General features: G+C 38.5%; 1 protein-coding gene across 2 annotated transcripts in view; it reads right to left on the reverse strand.

The window, feature by feature from the left end:
- NBEAL1 (neurobeachin like 1) overlaps positions 1–26,587 on the reverse strand; it is a 126,891-nt gene that overhangs the window by 80,849 nt on the left and 19,455 nt on the right. For both annotated transcript variants that reach the window (XM_063429833.1, XM_063429832.1), the window contains exons 3-8: positions 12,943–13,034; positions 9,426–9,587; positions 6,456–6,537; positions 4,750–4,877; positions 2,952–3,034; positions 2,614–2,699 (exon numbers count right to left, since the gene is read on the reverse strand). In XM_063429833.1, the coding sequence (XP_063285903.1) occupies positions 2,614–2,699; positions 2,952–3,034; positions 4,750–4,877; positions 6,456–6,537; positions 9,426–9,587; positions 12,943–13,034 (633 nt within the window). The remainder of the gene's footprint in view (positions 1–2,613; positions 2,700–2,951; positions 3,035–4,749; positions 4,878–6,455; positions 6,538–9,425; positions 9,588–12,942; positions 13,035–26,587) is intronic.

A 26,587-nucleotide genomic window follows, 5' to 3' on the forward strand; every position in this document is an offset into this window, starting at 1 on the left:
TGCTGACAGCTGCAAATGCCCAGAGTGCATTCCCAAACTGCTTTGAGTGCAGCACGAGAGACTGGCATGTACAGATGCGGAAACTAAATCTCCTCCGTATAGCCACATATTATGTGAAGAACAATGTAATGTTTAGGCTGACATTGCAAATGTTTGTTTTTAAATAACCTATCGTTACATGTTTAGTTTCTGCTCCAACACGACAACCCACATTGGAGCCCAAACAGCCACCCATTAGGAAGTTATCACTCCTAACCCCGACGGTACGACCTTCATACCCCGACCACCAGAGATCGATTACACATTTCTAATCTTTAACTTTAAGACCACACAGGTCACCTTGCATATACCCTTTGACCCAATCCACCCACCCCTCCTGCTAACCTCTCCCTTTCTCAAAATCCAGAGAAGTCTCCATCCTCTTCCACAGCTCATTAACAGTAGAAATTCTCACTATCAAAAAAGATGGCCAGGGACGGTACTTGATACTCCAATGTGTCATCAACAATCTACAATACACCATAGGAGGCCTGTATATCCCAAATGAACATCAAAGAAACTTCTTGCACAAGGTCCTGGTGAAATTACCAATGACCACCGGCAACCCCTTGATAGTATGCGGGGACCTTAACCATTCCATAGACTCCCGAGTAGACACCACTATACCTCATGACTCACACAGACATACCACCCTCAAGGCCAACTGCAAAGCACTCACAAAATTACTAATGGAACATGGGCTTTATGATGCCTGGAGAACGCAACACCCCTCAGATAGGGATTATTCGTATTATTCAGCAGTGCACAAACTGCTACGCCAGAATTTACCTCATTCTAGTATCCAGGTCGCTCATTCCCAACATCTCCCATTGTGACATAGGCAACATAGTCTGGTATGATCATGCCCCAACGACATTGACCCTTAGGAACCACTACCAACACAGAGGCAAACCACCCTGGTTAAATTGTACCTGTCATGGTACAAACAACACTATTTTAAACTGTTGTATGGGAACAATTCATCTATAAATTGTGCTAGAAGAAGTGTAGTGCTCATGTCTGGCAATATGCTGAGTGACAGCCGGTAGAGGCATTTAAACCCTGGATGAAAACATTGCCATTCCTGCAGGGTAAACATTCTGTCATGCATCCTTTAAGGAGTAATTATGAATGCAAATCATTATTTAGCAGGCAATATATTTTGAATATATTAATTCTATCCTGAGGTTAATGGAAACAAAGAGATTTCAGGAATCAGGAAACACCAATTTTCTGTGAACTTAAAAAGACACTATAGGCACCCAGACCACGTCATCCCATTGAGTGTCCCTGTCCCACTTAGCCCTGTTTTAAAGAAACTGCAATGCAGATATCCACTAGAGATGCATTCCTACCATTGCCACTAACTGAATTTCAAAATTCAAACTAAAATAGCAGAGAAGGATACTTTTTTTTAAAGTCAGCTTCAGCCATTCCATTGCAAATTAAAAAGGTCGTTAAAGTTACATTTTTTAAAAAATCTTTTCAATACCAAAATATTAAATGTTAACATTAACAGGATAGTAGATTTTTTTTTACAAATCTCAAATTCTGCAACCCTTCCAGACAGAAAACCATTTTGCCTAGGCTCATACTTCAAGTGGCTCTTTCAGTATGCCAAATGTAAAAAGAAAAAAAAAGGAAATATATATATATATATATATATATATATTAACCAAAAATATATCTACTACAATACCTAGGTGCCAACCCGTGTTGTGTAAATAATCAAAAAATTTGGGGTGCACTCACAGGGTTTCCCTGTTGGTGAAATATATATATATTTATCTAAAGAATGTGAGGTTAAAAGGTGTCTCTTGCACATTTGCAATGTGTTTTTAATTCACAATTCAGGACGTAATGTATAAATCCCAGGAAAAAAAGCATTGATAGGAATTTATATTAGTGCACTTCTTTGCTGAACATGTAGAGCACTGTTTTGCATGCTTGGGGTAGGTTTTTTTTTGTTTTGTTTTTTAGGGAAGAAGTCCAAATGTGGATTGTTTAGTAAAATGACCAGCGTTAGGAATTTGCAGACTTTCTTTCACAAAAAAAAGGGAGCATACGAGTTGGTTGATAAGTACAGCCTGAAGTTGGGTCATTTACATTAATTGAGAGGTCATAAAATGTCTTTTTAAATTCTGAAAATAAGGACCAAACAGGTGAGGTAGGTTGGAAAAAAATAGATGGGAAACTAACAACTCAACAAGTCAAGCTGAAAGGGTTTTGGGAGAGAACATTAAACCGCCATTAGTATTACGGTACATTTAACATTTCGTGTGTTTGAATTGAACAATGCAGTTTCAGTCAATGTAATTTTATATTTATATTCCAAATGAAAAAAATGCTAAAAACTTTGCCAAAACATCCATAACGTGATAATCTGCAAAGGGTATAACAGTGAGGTACAAGACGGACAAAGCAATATTAGATATGAGCCAATTTAGAGCTGTGTGGAACGTGCCTGTGATTGGGTTCTAGTTAGTACTTGCTAACATGCAGTTAAAATCTGAAATGATGCGACAGTTCTAAAACAGAATATACAATGTTTCCACTGGGAAAACAACATCTTACCTGTCCACCGGATAAAATAGCACCAAAGAGGTGCAGTAGGCAACACTTTAGACTTTCTTTGAGATGCTCACTTTCTTGAAAACACTCTACAATAGAGAAACAAGTAAATGGTTAGCCTCAAAAGAACATTGTTTAATGTGAGCTCGTTTGAGCAGGGTCCTTTTCAACCTATCGTTCCTGTAAGCTTTCTTGTAATTGTCCTATTTATAGTTAAATCCCCCCTTTTATAATATTGTAAAGGGCTACGGAATCTGCTGATGCTAAATAAATGGCAATAATAATAATAATGTCAGAGTAAGGTTATGATTGCCCTCAATAAATGAGACTGCATTACTCACGGTAAAAAAAGGGAATGAATTCCACAGTAAGAGCTGCTGCTTTGTATTTCTGTCTGCTTTTCTCTACTGGAGTTATAATTCGTCTGTAAATCAGGAAGAAATTAATAATTACCTATTTTGTATCCAGTTAAAGGCATATTTATATGTTTCCATAAAAGCACATTTCAAATAAGGTAGCACATATTATAAAATATATTTTAAAAAAACAAACAACAAATGGAAAATAATACTCTTGCTACTGGTATGTACGTATGTGTTTTTTCTTTACAGCGCATTTACCCCACTGGAACGCCCAAAACAGGCTCCAGATCCCAATTGGAGACGGCAAAAGGTGATGACGGTGAAGGCTCCAACATGGTGGAAGCGCAAGCAGCGGAGCTCCACAAAATTAAAACCGGCACGGAGGCAGGAACCGACATGGAGCAAGTCACAACCCTGCACCAAGCCTGATAAGCCATGGAGAGGCCCGGTCCTGGTCGCCGCAATGCACTGCCTCTAACCTGGGCCTCAAAGCCTGGCACGCTCCAGTATGGGCAGGGACTGTGCTCTACCGATACAAGGCATAGGGTAAATAGGGATTGTAGCCTGGTTACTGCAGGGGGAACTTTTAGCCTTAATTAGCCATATGGGGAAATACTCTCCTGATGTTTTTTTTTCTTTTACCTCCTTCATATCTGCTCTCTGAGCCCAGCCAGGTCTGTTAGTCTTATACCTGATATCTTATATTATTTTCTTTATAAGTGGCCTCCCAGGAAAACTTTTCTCACTCAGCTATACAGCCTCTGTTATTTATCTTTATTTTTGTTTAAATTTGTCAGATGAGTCAATCACCAAGCTTCGTTTCACCTTTCCATGTGTGTACTGACTCTCAAGTTTTCCGTGCTCACTTTCAATATTTTATAAAATGTGCAAAGTATTTGCAATGTTTTTTGCATGCCAAGCTAATGTCCTTTACATGTCTTTTAAAAAGCTAGCAAAAGATATTGTGGCGTTGCAGACGTGTTTGTATCATCTATGCACCATAAATAAAGAATAAAATAAAAAAATAAATGTAAAAATGACTTTCAGCCCAAGCAGTAAGTGCCCCTTTAAGGTTACAATGTTATAAAAATACATACATACATTTTTGGTTCAGAAGCTGCTCATGTTTAAATTGTAAATCCTTATTCATTTACTATTGGATCAGGAACAAAGTTCATGGCATAAATGTCACCATTAAATATAAAAAAAAGAAATGGCCCCAGACTTATAAGGAACATTCTAAGCACCAAAGAATCCACAACCTACTGCAGTGGTAATGGTACTAGTAGTGTCTGGCACTGGTATGCAGTTAAACCATTTGATAATGGTTTGACAACTTACCTGGGGTCCAGCAGGTATCCACCGCTGCCTGCTCTAGAGCTAAAAGTTCACGCAAAGAACTTATTTTAGCTCCACTAAGCTGAGCCCTGCAGTGCTTGGCCGGCTCATTGACTGAGAAAGTCGGCTGCTATCATCCAATGTGAATCTCCTTGCACCACTAAGATAAGCACAGGGCAGAGCATTCCATCTGCAGTGAAGGAGGCAGTAGCAGGTGCTTGGAAGACTCCAGGTAAACTGTCAAACCGTTCATGGCAGCAAGGCACTCGTGGCACCATAACCAGTATAGCGGGCCGTACTGGTCATGTTGCTTGAAGTGTTTCTTTAAAAAGTTCAGAAAATGTTTTTTCTAATCAGTGCTATAAAGTGCTTTTAGATGACCATTTTTAACACAACAAAATATAAACAAATCTATGACAAATATCAGTTACAAACATACCCTGTAACTGTATGCCTCCAGTTTCGATAGGGATCGTAAAGGCTCTCACAAAAGACCAGTGCATGTCTTACAAACTCCTCAATGGGAGCTTGGTTGGTCATTTCTTTCTCTTTCGTTTTGCTCTTTAGCTGCAAGGACATATCAGATAAATAATGACTCAATCTAAAGTCCAATAATGGGTAAACATGGCACTTTAGAGATTTTTGAATAACATTTCACACAATGCTTAGCACAGATTTCTAGGATATGTAGTTCAAACTGAGCAGTGCCAAGATTAGCACAAACAGCAACAGTCTGGACAAATTGTTTCTCAAATTGTACCTTAGCATCAAAATAGTTGATTCTGGAAGTACTCACACAGGCACAAAATGTGTAAGGAACATGTACCAAGAATATACAAAAAACTGCCTCGCCTATGAGAGACATTTTGGTTCTCATAAAGATGCATTGCGGGATATTTATCTGTGTTCTAAAAAGTGACAGTAAAATTCCTTATTTTCATCATATTTATTAAAGTGTTCTAAAAGTTATCTAAAGTGACAGCATTCCGCTAGTGTCTGCAGAAATCTGGCCTCCATGAACATTAGAGTTTTCCTGAAGAATCTAGGAGTCCCATCAGGGAGCTTTAAATGAACCCTAGAGATAAGATTGTGTTTTATCCCTTGATAATCTTCTTAATTATTTTGAAAATAATACATGTATCACTAGTTTTACCTTCATGGGACAATGTACTTTTGATTCTTTTGGACTCTGAGTATTCTGTTCCCCAGTAAATTGAGTTACTGTTGAGATTTGGATTGCATTCAGGTTATAAAGTTAACCTGGATAATCATGTCCTATGCCCCTTTATTTGTCGGTCCAAGACATGGCACAGCCGCATTCTCAGTATAAATTTCAATGTCAGACCACTGCTCTCCCTTACTTGGTAATACATCTTATTGTTGATTCCTTTAGACTGGGTCCTGATAATCCATTATGCCCCTGGACAATCTTCAGTGTGCTATTAATAACTTTATTTGGGGAAATAACATCAAATTGAAAGGAAGTTGTCATATTGCCCAAGGCATGCAGGGGTTTTTGGTCTTGCTCACCTATGTACGGCACAGGTGGTGTAGTGATAGCCCTTTCTCTGGGTTGGGTGGATCTTGAATCTAGTTTTATGGGATCAGACTTGCCAAAGTTCCGCATGTGGTTTACTGACCTACAAAAAGCTCTTCTGAAAATGGATTGCCTGGCCATTCTTACTTTCTTAGGTTGTGGAATATGGTTAATTTTAAATATTGGTTGTCTTGGCTTTTCTCCAATGTCCCATATCTTGCTTAACAGTAATTCTGGCATACAGCATGTAAATTACAGCATATTGCTTATGCTTATACCCCAACATGCAAGAACATGTTCTGTTTTTTTTTTGGAGGCAAGGTGACAGACACGTTTTTACAGAGACCCTGAAATATATTTAAATTTGAGACAGCAAACAAAAAACAAAATCTGTAGATGCAACAATATGTTATGATAATTATTTTCCCCAATACAGTATTTAGCATATCATATAATATGTGTTATTGTATATAAACAGGAGTCATGCATTTGGAAATTCCTATTAAAATAATAATCCTTAATAGTTCTTTCAAACAACACATTATTTAATATCATTAAAATGTAAGATATAAGTAACATTCTACTATTTCAATAATTATAATAATTACCTGTTGCACATACAATGTTGTCATTGTGATAACATAGTTAATATAAGAACAGCATCCGATCTCCTCTACATTAGACAGATTTCTGAAAAAGGAATGAAACTCTAAATCAAGACCAGAAATAATAAAATACAAGAGACATGAAAAATCACAATATTTTGCAGCACACAACAAACCTGGATAAGCAGAGTTTACTGTGACCCATAAGCCACAGTTCAGATAGATTACCGGTATATTTTGATTTAGCCAATCTCATATACAGTGCATTTAGAAAGTATTCAGTATTCAAAACAAAGACAGAAATATCCTTAACGAAAACCTGATCCAGAGCACTTAGGACTTAAGTCTGGACCAAAGATTCACCTTCCAACAGGTCGAAAATGAGCCAAAGCACACAGCCAAGACAACGCAAGAGTGGCTAAGGGACAACTGTGAGTGTACTTGAGTGGCTGAGACAGAGCCCAGACTTGAATCCGAATGAGCATATCTGGAAAAAAACTATAAAAAAAAAAGGTAGTCCACAGACCGTGCAAATAAAAACTGACGGAGCTTGAGAGGATCTGCAAAGATGCAGAAAATACCAAAATCCAGGTGTGCAAAGCTTGTCGAATCACACCCAAAAACACTTGAGACTGTTTTCGCTGCCAAGGGTGCTTCAACCAGGTACCGAGTTAGGTGTCTGAATTATTATGCGAATATATTTCATTTTTTTTCTGTTTAGTATATTTGCAAATATATAGGTGTCAAAAAATGTTCTTTGTCATTATACGATATTGAGTGTAGATTGAGGGGAAAAAAATATTTAAGCAATAATAACAGAAAGCTAAAACAACAACAAAGAAATAAAGAAGTGAAATAAATGAAGTGGGTCTGAATAGCTTCTGAATGCACCTTATGGAAACTACAGATAAGAAATAAGCATGACAATCTTTCTAATCATTATCTGTTAATAAAATCTTAAGTGGTCCGAGTGCAGTATCCCTGTCCTTCTTAGTCCTGTAATGTAAATCATTGCAATTTAGAGAAACTGCAAAGATTACCTTGCAGGACTAAAATCTATCAATCAGACTGCCACAAGAGGCGCTTCCTGGATGCTAACGGACTTTAGGTCCCCTAAATGATGCTGGATGTCCACACGTTCTGCATGAGGACATTCAGCATGAGTGAAATTCCCATAGGAAAGCATTGATGCAATCCTTTCTCACGGGGAGGGCCTAATGAGCTTGCAGCATTCACTGTGCATGCACATTAACCCATACTCAAATGACATTAGAGGAGGCCAAGAGAAATCGGTGCTGGAATTGTGATTAAATACAATTTTTTTAAACCTTTACATATGCGGGGAGGGGGCAGATACCAAAGGGCACAACAGTTTTAGAAATACAACATTGCAATCCTAACACTATAGAATCCCTTTAAGACTGCCTCTACTGGCTGTCTACCAGACAGCCACCAGAGGCTCTTCCTGTAGATTAACGTTTTTTGACTCTGTGAAATGACAAGGGACATCCTCACGCTTTGCAAGAGGACATATCCAGTGTCTCTATAGGTAAGAATTGAGTGAACGCTGTCCTATGGGGAAGGCCTAATGTGCCTGACTCTCACCGCACATGCGGCTGATGTCGGCAAGGGAAGAGCGCGACCCATCGCTGAGGAACATCGGCAGGGGAAGAGGGATACTTTAGTAGTAGGAATACATCTTTGTCTTCCCAACACTAAAAAGTGTTCCTTCAAAATGAACAATGTCATCAACCCAGACCAAAAAAAAGCATGTATAACTAGATACAGCAGGCAGATGTTTGTAACATTCATAAACATAGAAATGTTTCCATATCGTCAAATAAAGCTTTGGAAAATATTGGAAATGTCTCTTGTTCGCTTACAGCAAACTTGAAGAAGCAATTATCCTTTGTAGTGTTTAGCCAAGCACCGAGAATACCAAATCTAAAGTGCTAGTAGAACTTTAACAAGTGTAAAGATACAGTTTTTACCAGCAGTTTGCCTTCTGGTATTTCAGTGAGAAATGTGCACAACACATTGTAGCAACATAAAAGTTCAATCTAATAAGGCATTGTAGGAGGCCATGAGCATTGCATTCTGGGAGCAAGCAATGGACCACTATAGGTATATTTCATATCTCTATTCTAATATCGCAGCAGTGTATACCTAAACATTCTTCCACAAGAATAACATTCTATGCATTCGATGTAATATTTTAACATTAGTATAGATTTCACAAGGATCTGTTCAACTGCATTTTACCTGTATTATATAGTTATATATCTTTAAAATTATAGCATCTCAAAAAAATAAATTAAATAAACACAGGGTTATTCACTATAGTATGAACTGTTAGAAATTGAAAGTGAATTTTAAATTTTAAGTCAAAATTATCTCCTCCAAGTCTGCTATGTTTTCAGTTTGACAATAATGGCCTAATATATGAACATGGTTTATTTTTTTTAATTTTTTTTGGTATGTAAACCCGATTCATTTTCAAGGGACACTCTTGGCACCAGAACAACTTTGTGAGTCGCAGGCTGGGAGGTGTGGCTAATGCTGCATGAACAAAATTATTTTACTCCTAAATGTCAGAGAATTGAACAGTTAGGCTGCAACGGGTATGATCTATACACCAAAACCACTTTATTAAACTAAAGTTGTTGTGGGGCTCAGAGTGTCCCTATTGTGTCAAATTCTGTGCCTGTATAAACAATCGCTAGTATTGAATTTGAAAAAAAAATGCATGTGGCTCTTAAGGCAAATGTGTAAGTAAACTTTAGGTTAATGTCCACTGACGTGTAAAATACGATTACACTATAATGATTTTGGTAATAAATCACCTGTATAGTGCCAATTTATCTACTTTCCATACACACACACACACACATTTATAATCAGGATACCATAACAAATTGTATCATATCCATTTCTGTACTCTAACAGCATCATAAACAATGTAAAATCTGGTACCTGCAAATTATGATGAAGAATTTAACAAGCAAAAGTGACATGTTCTGTTGCTCTTCTTCTAACCCATCCGCAGTTTTTTGCACGCAGTATAGAAGCTGCAGTCTAAGTACTTGTAGTATATGGTCTGGAAGCAGTGACAATCCTGGGGGTTCATCGTCAACCCTATAGGCACAAGCATCATAAAAATTAAACATAAAACAAAAAAATAAAACAAGCAAGAATAAAAACACTTTACTAAAACATAACTCAAAGCAAAATTATAATTGACTGTGTTTTATACTTCTGAGAGAAATACTTTGTATCCCTTAGTCTCTAGCATTTCTGCAGTAACAATTTGTGTGAAGTGCTTCTAAGACACCCAAGGGTGTAGGGTGGGGTGGATTTCGTGTTTAATTCAGCTAATAGGAGAAATGCCCAAACTGGGTTTATTTAATTATGGCTTTAAATATGACATATAAAGTGTGATGCTTTTACACAGTCGTAGCACATTCTTATGGCACTCTGGGTACATTTGGGACATAAGTAAGAGTCTTGATATATGTTGGTCTCATCAGGACCTTCAATACCTGGAAGGACCATAACTGGCCCTCCTATGATACCTGGATCGTTCCATTTGACAGGATACAACATATTTGGTTTTAATAAAGCGTAATTTATACTAAACCCGTAGAGGTGCTGTGGCTCTCCTGTTTCTGGAAGCTATTTTCCACTGTACGTCGAAGATTTTAATTAGAAAAAAACAATATAGTGGAACCTTGGAACTGGAACGCTCCCTTGCCGAAACAAGCTAGAAAGGAATAGTTTGGGTAAGAGGATGCTTTATAATATTATAGGTCTATCAAGTCTTCATCAGAAGCAATCTAATTGGCCACGGTCTGGGTTACGCTGGGTGGTAGTATTGTTTTAAAGAAACACTCTAGTGTTGGGAATAAATGTTTGCAGTCCTAACACTATAGTGTTTAAGTCTCCTACCTCCTCAGATTGGCGTTAAAAGGTGTTTAAAGGCATGTATTTAACTCTGCACTTAAAAAATAAAGAATGTAAAAAAATGTATTTGGCCCTGTAGCTGGTCCTGTCTCCAAGATTGATGATCATAGCCAATTGGAAAGCTCTTCGTAGATGCTGTACACAGTGCACCACTGAAATAGGCGGCACCTCTTGTGTCAGTCTGAGTGATTGCAATGTAAATACTACCTTTTCTTTGAAAATCAGCCTTTACATTGAAAAGTCTGCAGGGAAATGCTATAGACACCAGAACCACTACAATAAGTTGCAGTGGTTCTGGTGACTATAATGTCCTTTAATAAAGCTGTAACCATTAACATTCACATGGTATCTTGTCTCATTATTGTTATGAGGAGGTGATACAGTCAGGAGATAGTGTATACAGTGATGGGGATTGTTAACATTATGTTTGCACTGCATGGTCCTCTCATTTTAATCATAAAGGTTACATACTTTAGAAAATGAAATCATTTATTAAAATTACTGTCCATTACATCAGACTTTTCTCAAAACCAAATGCTACAAACTAACAAACACACTTAAATATTGTAGCTAAATGAAAAAAAGGGTGCATTCTAATAGAGGGTGAATAAAAAAATTCTAAGTTAACACTCGTGTAACCCAGATACTGCAGAATTCAGAAGGAGGAGAAAATAGCCGCTGTGTATGATAAACAAACCAGTATGTCTACTCTAGAGCAATAGATGATTACAGAAATAGAATCAAACCCAAAGACAAAGTGTAACTAAGATAGATACAAAGTTACATTAAAATGAAACTTGTTGCATTTTCAAGGTATTAGACCAGCTGACAGCACCAAAACAATGCAAGCATTAGCCTAATAAAGCACACATTTAAATGTTAACATTATAACTTCATCATATAGTCAGTAAATCAAAATGGGCGTTTTAAATTCTTAGCATTTTCAACTGCAACACACCCAAACTATACATTTCATGATAGGGTAGTTATCAACCAAAGCCCTACAGTAAGCACCGGACACGCTAAGCTATACGAGATATTTTGTTCTTGTAAGAATATACATTTCAGCTGCATATATTGTTATTACTAAGTCACCTAAAACTTCTCTGAACAGCCCTGCCCCTGGCCATACTCATAACCCTAAAATGAAAGTGTCCCTCATTGTCCATTTGATATGTTGGGAAGTATGGGGTCCTGAAATACCATCACCCAGGAATCAAAATCACACACGTGTCAAGAGCAAGTTGGACAGAAAATCTGAAGTGCAAATAAACGTAAATATCTGTCCGTGCAAATTGTTAAAGAAACCGTTGATTTCACCATAAACCACTAAACTAGTTATGTACCATAGGAATTAGATGAACAAAACTAAACTAAACAAAAACAAAATAATAAAATGCATACTGATTATAACTGGAAAAAAAAAACAAATGGCATATTGGGCATTGATTAAATATTGTTGGATACGCTTTTCAAATGATTGACTTTTTTTGGATAAACTTTCAAAAAGAGTTAATATTAGGAAAAAAAAAATTCAATTTGTATTTTTTATTAGTTTGGATACTCATAATACAACTTTGCCGTAATATTAAAGTAGTAACAAGGTTATAACAATTTCTCAGAATACAACTTTGCCGTAGTTTGAAAGTGCTAACAAGGCTTTATCAATGATATTCATCTGGATATAACAATAGTAATCATCCGCTAGGGCTGCAGTATTGGCAATGATGCAGTGAAGTTAAGGTGGTGACTAAGAGTTTATGGTATCAGGAGGCAATTTACATTAGCCTAATCTGTATTCGATAAACCATAGCATGAGCATGAACATGAACATGAACATTGTGGGGCTAGGAGAGTTAGCTTGTAGCAGGGGCTCCTTGTTCGGTCTGTCTTGCGCTGCAGTTGGTCATCTGTGCGGGATCTGAAGGTATGCGTGCTACAGCTATGTATCGAAGCTATGAGTGTCTCTTTGACATTGTCGGTATATACAGGCTCTTCTTCGGACCATGATTGCTTTTAGGCATACGCTGCGTCGCAGTGTCTTCTTCCCTGGGTTCCCTTCTGTCGGCCTCTGGGAAAGGCAACTGGCGGAGGAACTTCTTTTGGTCATCCGTGGAGGTCAGGGTAAGCATCTGGTTTCCCCGTGGTACCGCCAGGGATCCATCAGCCCCCAACCGGTATCTGACTCCTGCTTCCCGTAGTTGTTTGGCAATTGGTGCCAGCAGGAAAAATATTTTTACTTTGTAATAATTTGAAGTATTGAGTCCTTTTATACACATGATTTATTTTTGATATTTGAATATGTTGAGGGGGGAAAAAACAACACATTTTTAAAAGTTTATCCAAAAATATTAAATCGAGGTCTTACTAAGTTTTATCAACATAAAATGAGTTCCAAGACCAAAAACACGTAAGAAACATTTTACACATACCAAGTAATTCAAGTCATAAAAAGACCTAACAATGTGATTTATGACCAAAACCTCTGTTATTCTATTAAAGAAATAATATGGCTGGAATCGTTCATTACCTGGTTGGCAATTCATCAAAGTCGACATCAAGGAATTGTTCATAACTGGAAACAAAACTATCCAACCACAGGCGTAGGTAGTCTGGGTCTTTCTATAGGAGAGAAAACAGATGTATTGCTTTATTATAAAACATATTAAAAAAATAAAATACAAAATTCAGCAAATACAATGTTTTAAGCAAAAAATGGCACAACGAGCAAATATATTCATAATTTTTTCACAATACACTAAAATAAATATTCACAACCTTTTTTTCCACAAAACACTGAACCTTCTGTTGTATAATCTGCAATCAATCTACATAAACATTGTTATTCACTAAAGTGAGAATTGACGGGAATTCACAGTGAATTCAAACAAACAAACAATCTCAAAATGTAGGTCAAATTAGTTGATTTAGAATCATTATCCAAGTAAATTATTGTGAAGAAAATTGACTTTATTTCGACATTTTCTTCTGTATTCGTGTGTTTTCTCCATTTGCTGTATAAATATTGGTTATTAGTTCGGCAGTTTGAAACTACCGAACACCGACCACCCTCCTGGCTTGTTAAGTTCAAAAGCACCGTTGATTAAGTGTTCCCTGGGTGGCCGCTGTTCATATAGCCGAACGCCACGTGGAAAAGAAAACGGCGGCCATCTTGTTCACACGAAGGGAGTCAGCGGGAATTGGTCGTCGAGTGTCTGGAACTGAAATCGGACACTCGACCTCACGAACCACCACTGAAACTACCGAACACCAGCTTCTCCCACTTACCAAACAGCCAGAAGAGCGGCATTCGGTAGTTATGTTCGTGCAGACAAGGGGAACAATCGCTGCTATGAGCCAGGAGGATCTATTCGGCATTTTGCTCGCTTTTCACCTTTTTCCTCATTGACCGACCGCACACGCTGAATTCGTGGAACTGTTTTGGGCAGGAGCCTCGTGTGTGGTCAGTAAAACATGACTTCCACACTTTTCAAGAACCCCTGAACCGATCTGGGCGAAATTTGGATATGTTTGTCCCCCAGATCGGGGCTATCAGGGGATATGTATTTTGTGGGGATACCTTGAGGGGAAAGGGTTGTTCTAACTTTTGGGGAAAATGTGTGCCCTTTGCCTGGAGATAATTGATATATTCCTTAACTTATCTCAATATCTCCCAGGCAGAGGGAAGGCGTGTATTAGTGAAATACTGTATAATGATTGGTTAATGTATTTGTTTGCTGTGGGAGGTCCTCTTGCAGGAGGATTTCTCATAAAAGCCAGCCTGTTTTCAATAAAGATCATTCCTGTTATACCCTTCATGAAGTCTAGGCTCATGTTTGGGGGATATTCTATTTGCTGGGAAGAATCGTCTTGGAAGCTGTATTCATCTCTACTTTTCCTCTACTCTCTGCTGTAGCTATAATCACTTAGGCTCAGCTGTTGGGAAAGGAATAGAAGACCACAGTACCTTAACCACTGCAGGTCTTAACAATATGTTCAGGTTGGCCATTGTCCCTTCTCATTTGCCAATCAATTCTCAACAAGGTAGTTACAGAGAAATCAAACTGCACTCCAGCTAATTCTCACAACTTCATGTGGGTTTTCCATGAAACATTGTGGTTTATTGTTGCAAACAACATATATCAGAAAATCCACTTAAAAGGCACAATCCAGACCCCTAAACTACTTTATCTTGCTAAAAACTTTATGTGTGAAGAGTGTGTCCTCTTTGTTTCATTTTGCAAAAAGTTCAGATAGAAATTGACACTTTTATAAATTAACCTTGTTACAGCTTTGGCTGTCAGTCAAACAACAGGTCTTGTTACTTCCTGGTTTGGTTAGCTAAGCAGAGCTAAACTCAAGAGGCAGTAATTGCCCAGTGTACCAGCCTTGCAAAAACTTCTCAATGAGTTGCACTGAGAAGTCTGTGATTGGACAGCCAGGGAAAGTCTGGGCGGGGTTAGAATGGGAGGATCTGCAAAGGCAGAAGACACGAGATCTGCAGGTTTTGCAAGCAGCTTTTAGATATACCCCCCAATGAATGCATGCATAATTAAATACATGCATATTTTCATTTGGGAATATATCTACTAAACCGTGATTTACTGACACTGGAGTGTCCCATTAAGTGTGGCCAAAAATAAACAAACACGAGAACGCCCAATACAGGGAAAAACAAAACACACAAATTGGAAGCATTACTACACTGACGTGACCAAAAAAAAAACCAGCACTAAAAAGGTAAAAGGAACACCCTCCCCAATCATGTTTACAATTCACAATTAACCACTCATGCCCAGGGCCTGAATATAACAGCATTTCCCTAGTTAGGATATCTTGTGGAATACTGATAATAAACAGGGTAACAAAAAATAATACCTTAGAAGCCAAATTAATATTTAACATAAACATGCTCTGTTACACTCACCTATGCATATTACACCAAACCAAAACACACACAACTGCATTTTACATATAATTTCTAATTTTATGAAGTTCATCATTCATGATATCATATACGATTACTAAACACATAATTAATATGTACAACAAAATACTATTGTATCATGCATAAAGCGTGTATAACTTGTTAGGACTTGCCCAAAATGATGTATTAAAATTACTGTTAAGCAGAACTACTGGAAAAATTATTTTTAAAAAAACTTTAACATAATCAGTTATCAGTCCTTCACACATATTAGTTATTTAGATAAATAGACAGATACAGTATATATAGTTGTTGTGCTTACTCTTCTAGGGAGCTTGTCTCGTGATTTCATAGAGAGACAGTAGAGGCCACCAGTTTGTTTCAGCATAATATTATTAAGTAGATCTTTAAGTTCCAAACACTTAGGACCGACTAATCTGAAACGCGTAAGGAGTTTTGCTGTATGTCCTTTACTCCCTGTGCTATTTGTTGCAGTGCCTGCAAATTAACCCTTTTCCTTTTTATCATGGTTGGCATTGGTTCTTGGCGTTCCTTTGCATTGTTCTCTAGCTAGATCTTGCAGTTGTTTATTTCTCAACTCAGCAACATATTACAAACCAAAAACATTTTGGAAAACAAAAGTCACTATTGTAGAATAAAATGTCGACCTTTAGTTTGCAATGTGTTGCTGGGTGGCAACTTCAACATCCACCTACAAGTCTCTTGAGAGATCTCCTATTGGCATTTATGCTATTTTGCCAGCGATCACACCTGGGCTATTAATGGGGTGTGAGATGTCGAGTTTACAGGATAACCGTAAAACGCTACAACAAGTTTTAAAAAGTCCCTTCTCAGTTTGTCAAAAAGCTCTCCACTGAAGCTCAGGGATTTCCAGGAAAGACTTCATATATTGGTATTCCTTTTATTAAGTCTAATTTACAGGTATATGGATAATATATATATATATATATATATATATATATATATATATATATATATATATATATATATATATTATCCATACAACGTATTCTAAATAAAATGGATGCACAACAGCTTGTAGCATCCCCTTTAAAAATAGGAGTTACTTGAAAAGTGTTATGCAAACTATTCAAAGATGAAAATATGGTTCTCTATAAAAGAACATGTGAGAAATGAGCACTATTATGGCTTTTATTAAATATATTGTTATTTATAATATGGTAACAAATTCCATAGTGCTGTTAAATAAGTGGACTAACAGGAAAGTATTTGCAAAAACACAAGTTGGACGTCCAGGAACAAAGGGTGTTGAGGGTCCTGCTCAAACAAGCTTACATTCTACAGGGAGTGGAGTAAAGAGGCACAGGAGGTAAATATGACGCCTGGACAACATTCATATTGCAAGTACAATTGCAAGGTCAAATTTCGAAAATTCATTTGTATGGTCACATTGCGAATCAAAGTCTCCATGAAAAGCAGACTGGGATAAAAGCCAAAAATAGGGAGTGAAGTAAGGGTAGGGCATACATTCCTTCCGTGTTGTAGAGCAAAATTAATCCCAACTACGCAATCCACTCCACGCGTTTCTTAGGCTGCAAGAGTCTAAATGAGATCACCTTTATGTAATGAATGTTAACAAAATATCTCCTGATGATCATTTCAATGAAACCTTTTACTTCACAAACCAGGCAAGCAGCTCCATTTAAACCTGCACGCCTGTTGAAACATTGAATTCCTTTGTACAAATTTTAACCTGGCCGTTTAAAACATATAACGTGAGTTTTTTTTTCCTCATAACAGCACAAGTACAAACAAAACATGAAACTAAATTTTTCACATAGATAGTTTTATTTCCCATGTAATTAATGGAACAAAGTAAACAAAATTACGTGGTTTGATTTTATTCCATACATTTATTTAGGAGCTAATATGTAGAGAATAGAAACAAACTTTAAAGGGACAGGCTACCATTCATCTAATTTAGTTGGTTATAGTGCTTGGAGACCCCTAGCACTGTCCCTCAATTCAACGTTAAACCATTTTCCAAGCGGTTTAACACTGAATGAGGATTCCTGACTTCCCATAGCTCCACCACCACTGGAGGTATTGCTAAGAGGGAACAAACACTTCCTTCTATTAATACCCATTCATACATGAATATGTGACTATGTATGTCAGAGCGGTCAGCTGACAATTTCAACCAATCACTGCTGCACATTGCTTGCTGGGAATTCTCTTTTAGCATTGAAACATTAAAATGGTTTAACACCTTGCAAAAGGACAGCGCCAGGGGTTCCAGACATTACAATCGCTCAATGAGATGAAGCAATTACAAAGCCATAGTGTTCCTTTAATCTAGTACATAAGAGCAAGTGCACTTCTGACCATCAATTTAACCAGCATAATAATCAAAGACTCCATTTTAAGAATATTTCGGATGAGTTGTTCTTGACATTCGGTAAAATGATGTGCCCATTACTTTCACACCTGTTAGTCCTAGTGTGACAGAGGCTTGTTTAGCAATCCTCGCTTGTAACAGATGCACAAGGAAGACTGCTACAATGTGTTTTAGTACAGTGGTTATCATACTTTTCCAAAGAGAGACATGTTTCAATGAGACAAAAATTTACATAAATTGGAGATTAGAAATCCTCCCGCAGGACCATCAAGAGCAGTCAATCAGGAGTCATGGAGTTAACAAGGGTGTGGAAAGATTTAATTTAGGCCCACTCACTGGTGCTTTATAAGTCACTTTCCCACATGCGCACAAACATTTTTGTTACAGGTTTTACCATTACATATGTGCCAGTCCAAGTCATTAAATAATATTGTATTAAAAGAGAAATATATATTTATGGAAAGCCAATTAAGACAGTCAATCCAGCACAGATTCACTCTTTAATGTGTAAGATTGTGGCTGTGAATGAGGGACTGCTTATCATTTTAAGGAACTCGTGAATTTTCATGACATCATGCAATGAAGGGCTTTAAATCCCAGTGATGGCATAGACTGACATGCCTTTAAAGGGACACTCTAGACACCAAAACAACTTTATCTAAATTAAGTTATAATGGTTCTAGGAGGCCACATGAGACACTCTTACCTTAAGGGGTTTAACAGTTCTTTAAAATGTTAACCCAAAAGTTACCTCCAGCGTTTATGTCCACTCCTCCCCTGGCGGCATCCGGCTTCTGAATTTTCAGATTCAGAAAGCGCAGAGTGCCACCGGGAGTGGTCGGTTGGCACTTCCAGACAATCAGTGACTCCCCATTCACTAAACTGGCTTGACAGGTAAAAGGTAACCAGATAATCAAGACAAAAAAATGGGGTGTTAGTTACAGTATATGATCATACATTGCATAAGCCTGCCATAATGCCATTGTATCACATTTATGGCAGGTCCTATTCTAGCAAGTGGAGCCCTCTTGGTTGTATATAGAAATATATTTTGGAGTCTAGGCCAACTTGGTTTGCACCCTTCCCTGTCACAGAGGGCCCTATTTATCCTTGACCTGCAAAGAGTCCCAGGAGTAAGCTTTTCCCAAGTAAGTGGAGTAATCTCATAAGAGCAGGCATTAGGTTGCTAGAGTAGGACCTGCCAAGAATGGGGTACATTGGTGTTGTGGCAAGCTGATGCAATCTATGATCATATACTGTAAGAAAACCAGTTGTTTTTGCCTAGGTTAGGTGTTTAAAAAAACAAAATCTGTGAGCTCTGAAGTTGCCGTTTAGTGAATGAGTGAGTGCGCTGGATCTTGTATGTTGTACTATTAGAAGTGTAGTCACAGCATACCAGCTTTTGCAAAGGATTAGCTTTAAAACCGTAATTCCCTACTTGCAATATTTGTTCTATAACATTTAAAAACAACTGAAGAAAAAGAAAAAAACAGACTGAAATCCAAGACAGAATTACTCACTCTTTAGAAAAATTAAAATAAAAAAAATACTTGAAAACCATCCAAACACAACCTTGCTCACAGACACACTTAGACACCCCCCCCCCCACCCCCCCCCCCCCCGAGTCTTTTCAACCTATGTAACATTCCATTATTACTAATTTTTTTATTTTCAGATCTCCTCCCTCTATCAAACTCTAATTCCCTCCCCTTACCATCTCATGTGGCGCATGCATTTACTCCAAGCCGGTAAAATTATCAAATTCTTCTCCATGAGAAGAATTTTATTGGACCACCAGAGGGCACCAATTACATCTGATGGGATGTGGAATCCAGTGAGGGGAGCTTAATCTGGCGCTGGATTCCATGTAAGATACCGCTTTATTTTTTTATTTTTTTATTGGGGTGGGGAGGGGAATATACATTATCGGATCCAATAGGGCCTTGTAAATTGAAAACGTTTAAGGAGATAGAAAGGTTACAGTAACCCTTTAAAGCAACACTATAGGCATGCAGATCACTTTGTCTCATTGAAGTGGTCTGGCTGTAGTGTCCCTGCCCCCCTTAGTCCAGCAATGTAAAACATTGCAGTTTCAGAGAAACTGCAATGATTACATTACAGTACTAAGCCTGCCTCTAGTGGCAGTCGTACAGAGTCCCAGGACTCCTTACGCTATAGAATTCCTTTAACGTCTTTTTGATAAATCGCTAAATTGGAATTTCACGTTACACCTTGGTAAAGGAAAAAAGTGAAAGGTCTACGAGCCCCTGGGAACCTAAATAAGTGTCAACATGTTTGAAAACAAACTGACTCTTTATATTGGAATGGCTCCAGGAGACTCATGGCACCATAACCACCAGATTATAGTGCTCAGAGTGTGTCTTTCAGACAGTACAGGCTGGGATATTACATACACCAGTATTCTTTATGTTGAATTCTCAAGGTTTCTCTCACGGCAGATGATGACCGATTTCCCTGATCTCCTACAGCTATGTCTATTGGGCATTGATGATCTAAAACACTATTGTAATGTTTGTATGTCCCTGAGAAAGAAAGAAAAAATAGAAACAGAATGGAAGAGAGACAAAGAATGGAAATCAAAACCCACAAAAAGAAAAAAAAACCACACAACTTCTTGGTTTAGTAAAGGCTTCACATCCAAAGTTTTCCCCCAATTATGTATACTGTGTTCTAATATTTCCATTAAAACATAGACTTTTGATCTAAGGACAAGTGTTTGCAGATGGTTGAGAATGAGCAAGCAGAGAAGAGAAAGTATTACAAAAACAAAAAAAACACCAAGCTACTAGGACAGAAAGGCACTGGGACTCACACTCTACAAAACACTTCCCAAAGCACTTACCCAAGTTTTTTTAAAAAGACAAAATAATGCTAAAAAATTGTACATTTTATTATGTTATTTTGATATGTGGTTTAACTGATGCTTATAGTTTAGTACGGATGAAAATGTGCACAAAAAGGTATTTAATGTTATCTGTACAGAATGCCTTTTAAAATGACCCATTTTACATTTCTGCAGCCAAGAAAGTATATATTCACTTTGGGACCTTGGACTGCAGCAATTTTGCCTATTTCTGTAGTTAAGAGTAACTATTTGTAAGAGAGACGGGATTCGTCCCTGATAACCCTTGCAATGAGAATATTTTGCTATGATGCTTGGAGTATACTTGCAGCTGAGAGACCATTCTGTAAGGGCTTATCCATGACGACCTCTGGGTTAGGCAGAGAAGATCAAACACAAAAACACACGGCAGTCTAGAAGTCTTCTTGAATCTGCAGCACCAAAACTGGACTTTGAAGATTATGCTCCTTTTTTTCACTATCGTGCAATCATTTGGTGCATTTGGTGGGTGGCGAGGTTTGTTATTTTTATTATTTACTTTCCTATAATAACTAAAATAAAAATAGCCTTTCATGGCAAGGAAAATGAAAGCACCTATTCTCTTGCACACATAATTGGAGGGATTTGGTAACACATTATTTATGCATCAGAAGACTTATGTTACCGCCAGGAGGGTTAACTGGGCAAAGCTGTGTTGGGAGAGCAACCAACTCACACACATAACACTACATATGGAGGGGCTGGCAAAGTACACCCACACTCTGAAAATTCTTTCAGCCAGAACAGTATCCAGCAATAAGTTTATTTTGCAATTATCTGCTGTTTCTTCCGGAACTTTCATCTGTGTTTCCATATTTTCAGAACTGTGGCAATGCTACGTTTCATGCACTGTTAAACATATGGTGGTAAAAACAGGTTTTAAAAGGATGACATACTAATTCGAACAACAATTGGCACTTCTCAGGCTCTGTAAGTGTATTAGATAGAGCACAATGCCAATTTGGGGTTAGTTGGATTAGATGGACGATGATGTATCTATGCAATAGGAACAAACTTCCTAAAAGTTTAAATTGGTAAAAGAAAAACCAAAAGTAACGGCATACATTGATTGACAGCCACTACACATAGAGTAAGACTGTTGGAACAGAGATGCTAGCACATGACATAACTTCATTCCAGTGAATGATAATTGACACAGTCAATTCTAAAGGTCAAGAAACCACCAATTGTGTTTCTGGAACATTCTGGTTAGAAACAGTGACTCCATTAACGGCCTGACTACCAAAGTAATAGAGCAATTTTCGGACAATCAAGTTGAACTAGGTTTCTTGACCGAGTATTCTGCTTAAGCTCACATAATATTTATTTACATATTAATGTTAATATTGTACATCATCAAGTTGTTTCAAAAAAATATTTTTTATTTAATGAAGCATATGTCTGGGGGGCTGGGGGGGAGGGGAATCAATGATGGCGTTTTGCAGTCAAAGTAGAATACAGTAAACAAGCAGGCAAGGTGTGCGTATAGGTGCAGTCATTTTTTGAAATGGCAGCAATTATAAGCATCAGACTCCAGGGAGACAGACAGGGGAGAAGTTGCACAGAAGCACAAGTGGTGTAAATTATATACATTTCCTCCTTATAAAGTCAATAAACCAGCTAATCTACAAATTAAACAATCTAAAGTCAGCGGCAAACTCCATGTGAAACTACTGTTCTCTAGAAGGAAGGAACCACTTCCTCTTTGAGAAAAAAAAAAAGAGCTCTGCTAGTTTAAGAACGAAATGACCATCATTGTAGATCAAACAGTTAATACAGGTGATAGATTCACTTCACTCCATGCGTAGAATTCTCAATCATTTTCTGCTTTCAGTCAGTACTAATGAAACATGCGCAGACAGAGACCAAGATGTATCATGGTGCTGAAACATATCACTTACCCGCACAGGGGCATTTGCAAGATTTTACACTTTTATGAATACAAGAATATTCAAGTCTCAACAAAAAACAGGTGAATGAAGCACAGGAGATAAAGAATGGCTAATTGTTATTTTCTTAGTAAAATGTTAAAGTTAAATGTATTACATATTAAACACATTTTATATTGGAGGGTAGTTAGAATGAACCAGTTTGTTTTTTTCTTTCTAAACTTTGTAATTAAAATGAATCACACATTAGAGACACTTTCAATCTGGTCTCTATCCTGTACACCTGTGCACACATTGATTTGAGCCTTTCATCTGAATTGCATTCCTTTTCATCCACACCCAAACTTATTGATCCATCCAAGATTTACCCGTGACATGTAATTCAATGTACGAGAGTACAACACTGATGTCAGTTCCTGGCAGCTGAAGCACCAGGAGCGTAAGAGGACGGGCAGGTAGGTGACAGCAGCCACAAGGAGCGTGTTCGCATAAGTATAACATCCTCTGCATCTCTTTCCACTGTCCACAGAGAAACCACTGTCAGAGAGCTGCTTTAATGCTCAAAGCTCTAAAAAAGACATTTGATGCAATTATTGTTCTGTTTATAAAAATATGTATTGGAATAACAACAAGGATATAGATATATATACACTCACACATAAATATATATATATATATATATATACACACACAAACACATTAGTTAGTTGAAACTACCGAACGTCGACCACCCCCTGTCTGTCAGTGAGTGAGGGTGTCTGCCTGTCAGTGAGCGAGTGAGGGTGTCTGCCTGTCAGTGAGCGAGTGAGGGTGTCTGCCTGTCAGTGAGCGAGTGAGGGTGTCTGCCTGTCAGTGAGCGAGTGAGGGTGTCTGCCTGTCAGTGAGCGAGTGAGGGTGTCTGCCTGTCAGTGAGCGAGTGAGGGTGTCTGTTTAGGTGAACACCCCCAATCTGATCACATAGGAAAGATGTTTTTCTCATCCTTTTTTCCCACACCATGCCTGTCTCGTCATGGTTAGCCATGCACACTGTCCAGTACTGGACTAGGAATCACCTCTAGTGGCCGTCCGAGTGGCTGGCAGTAGAGGTGTTACTAGGCAGCAATGTAAACCTTGCCTTTTCTCTGAAAAGGCCGTGTTTACTTTGAAAGGCATGCAGGGACAGGATTTAGACACCAGAACCACTACATTAAGCTGTAATGGTTCTAGTGACTATAGTGTCCCTTTAAAAATTGTATTTTTGTCGTTGAAAATGGAGCTGTTCATTTAAAAACAAAAACTTTTTTAGCTGGCTTCAAGATTCCAAACATATTTGTCAAGCCCTGGCTTACTGCACGCAACATGATACATATTAACAGTGCACAACTCCAAGGAGTCTATAAAAGTATATTGAGTGTTCCTCCAGTGATCAGGGAGTGCTGGTCATCCTGAAAACTTACCCTATGATAGAATAGATGAAGAAAGGCATCCACTTTAGAGATCTGTGAGACATGTTTCTATATGATTAATAAATAATATAAACAGAAATGCACCATTTCCTTTCTATTTTATTATTACCCACTGATGTTCGGTTTCTTAGCAACATTAGTAAACTCATAACGCAGATGTGCAAATCTGCAAACTTAAAAACATAGATTCCGGCCAAATCAAGAGGTGGCTGGAGAAAGCAGGACTATGCGAATTTCCAAAATCATTAAAATAACAAAGCAAGAATGGATGTTGTACCAAAGCATGTTGTGAAGAATAACATATCACCGAGGTCAGGAATTAAATAATAGTTAAATAAACACCAATTTCCTCTCACAACCATTCACCTGTTCTGTTATTTATTGTAAAGGTTAGATAAAACATTTTTTCCAACTGATGTTTAACAGGTATAACTAACATTATTACTAAAGAAGAAAAAAAAACAAATGAAACTATGAATGTTGCTTCAAACATAACATTTCATTTATAATGTTTTTTTTATTCTAATTGTGTATTTCTTAATTTAATTCCTAACAACCCAGGCAGTCCCCTTGCAGTGAATTTTCAATTACATTGATTGGAGTCACAGTGCCTCAGTTGTCAGGCAGTCCCCCCCAACTGCGATTAGGAGCATGGGTGAGTATACGGACCAGGAGGAGGGCCCAATCAATAAGGAGTGCCATGCCGCCCTCGGTTGTTAAAGCCCTTCTTTTGTAGGACGGCATGGCATGCCCTTCAGCAGGACGGGGTTAAAGCCAGATATTGCATAAAAGAAGGTGGGTCAGTGAAGTGAGTCACATCACTGGCTCTGCCTAAAGGGGTACAGACGCTCTCAGAATGGAGGTCTCTGTCCACAGAATTGACAGGTCAACCTGGATCATGAATGCACGCCAGGCTGTCTGCCACGCAGGGAATACCATGCAGGGACCACTGTTTCAGTGTTCTCTTCACGGTCTTAATGTCCTAAGCAAAGCACAGGGCACCAGGGAACAAAGTTGGGATAGCTGAACAAGAGAAGAAACTTGAAAATTGTGTCTATGAGGCCAAAATAAGGGCGGTTGGCATGAAATTGTAAAATAATTCAAATGTAAGCAAATAAACTTATACAGTGATGTTCCACGAGGTATTAAAGCGGCACTGTCATGCCGAACTTACCTTTCCTCAATCTCTTCCTCTTATCCCCCTCTCTCAGGATCTGTTATTCTTTTCTTCCTCTCTTCTTTAGTTTTCTTTAAAATCATAAGACAAAGTAGGGACTCTGTCTTATGGAGGATTTCTCCGCTTGACCAGCTCAGACCAGCGGGTCTGATCTACTGTCCTCCCCCCCGACCCCCATCCCTGAGCGGTGGGTGGGGGCCCTAATAAAACAATAAGGGGGGGAACAGCCCTGCGGAGCTCAGTACGCGGCGTGTCCTCCATGGGTGAACATGGATTAATTTTTGTTTGCGCTCTGTTTTTTTTTTTTTTTTTTTTTAAAGTGTAACGGGTATGATGGATTTTTATTTGGCCTTTTGGGGGGCTGAAGAAAGAAGAATTTAGAAAAAAGAAGACGTCAAATGGTAAGTTTAATTTTTTTTTTTTACAGGTTAGTTATTTTATTCCCCCCTCACTATTTTTAGGGTGAGGGGGGTAGGTAGGGGATAGAATGTTTTGGGTGGGGGGGTGACTAGGGGCTTGGGACCCCTAGTCACCTTGATGGGGGGGGGGGTTCATTTAGGGCCCCCACCCACCGCGCAGGGGTGGGGGCCGGGGGGGAGGACAGTAGGTCCCCCCCTTATTGTTTTATTAGGGCCCCCACCCACCGCTCAGGGGTGGGGGCCAGGGGGGAGGACAGTAGCCCCCCCCCCCCTTATTACCTTTTTTTTTTTTACAGTGAGCAGCCACAGGCTGCTTAGTGGACATGCCCCTACTCGCGGTATAGCGAGTAGGGGCATTGGGGAGATTTTAATCTCCCTTGTGCTATTATAGGGGTCATATTGACCCCCATAGAGTGAGGGGGGGACCTGGGGGGCTTATGAAGTGGTGGGGAGCTCTGCTCCCTGCCGCTTCTATAGTTACATATTACAAGGAGGGAGCTGCACGCCGGTAGCTCCCTCCTTGTAATAAACTGAACGAACAAACGAACACTGATACACAGTGTTAGTTTGTTCACCTGATTTTTTCTATTCATTCATTCGTCTGTCTGATGAATGAATGAATAGATGAAATTCCCGTTCGCATGTCCAGGTGTTTCACTGGGCATGTGCGGGAATCTTACAGTCTGTGTAGTGTGGGTAGATGACGTGTCCCACAGGGACTTCACCTACCCACACAAAGATGACGGCGCCCTGAATATAGATCGGGGCAGAAGATAAAGAATAAAAAAGAGGTAATGTGGGGGGCTTAGGGGCATTTGGGGGTGACTAGGGGGTCGACTGGATGTAGTGGAGGCGGGAGGGGGGTTAAAAAAAAAAAAAACGGGATTCGGCATGACAGTGCCGCTTTAAGATGATAACACAAGAACTGTTACTTTGGCATTGTATTGCAACACACACAAATTCTAAATAAATGCTTCAATGTTGCGTTCATAACTAACCATATACCAATTAATGTGTAATTCATCCCTTTTACTTT

The sequence above is a fragment of the Pelobates fuscus genome, chromosome 8, assembly GCF_036172605.1.
Source record: "Pelobates fuscus isolate aPelFus1 chromosome 8, aPelFus1.pri, whole genome shotgun sequence".
NCBI lineage: Eukaryota > Metazoa > Chordata > Amphibia > Anura > Pelobatidae > Pelobates > Pelobates fuscus.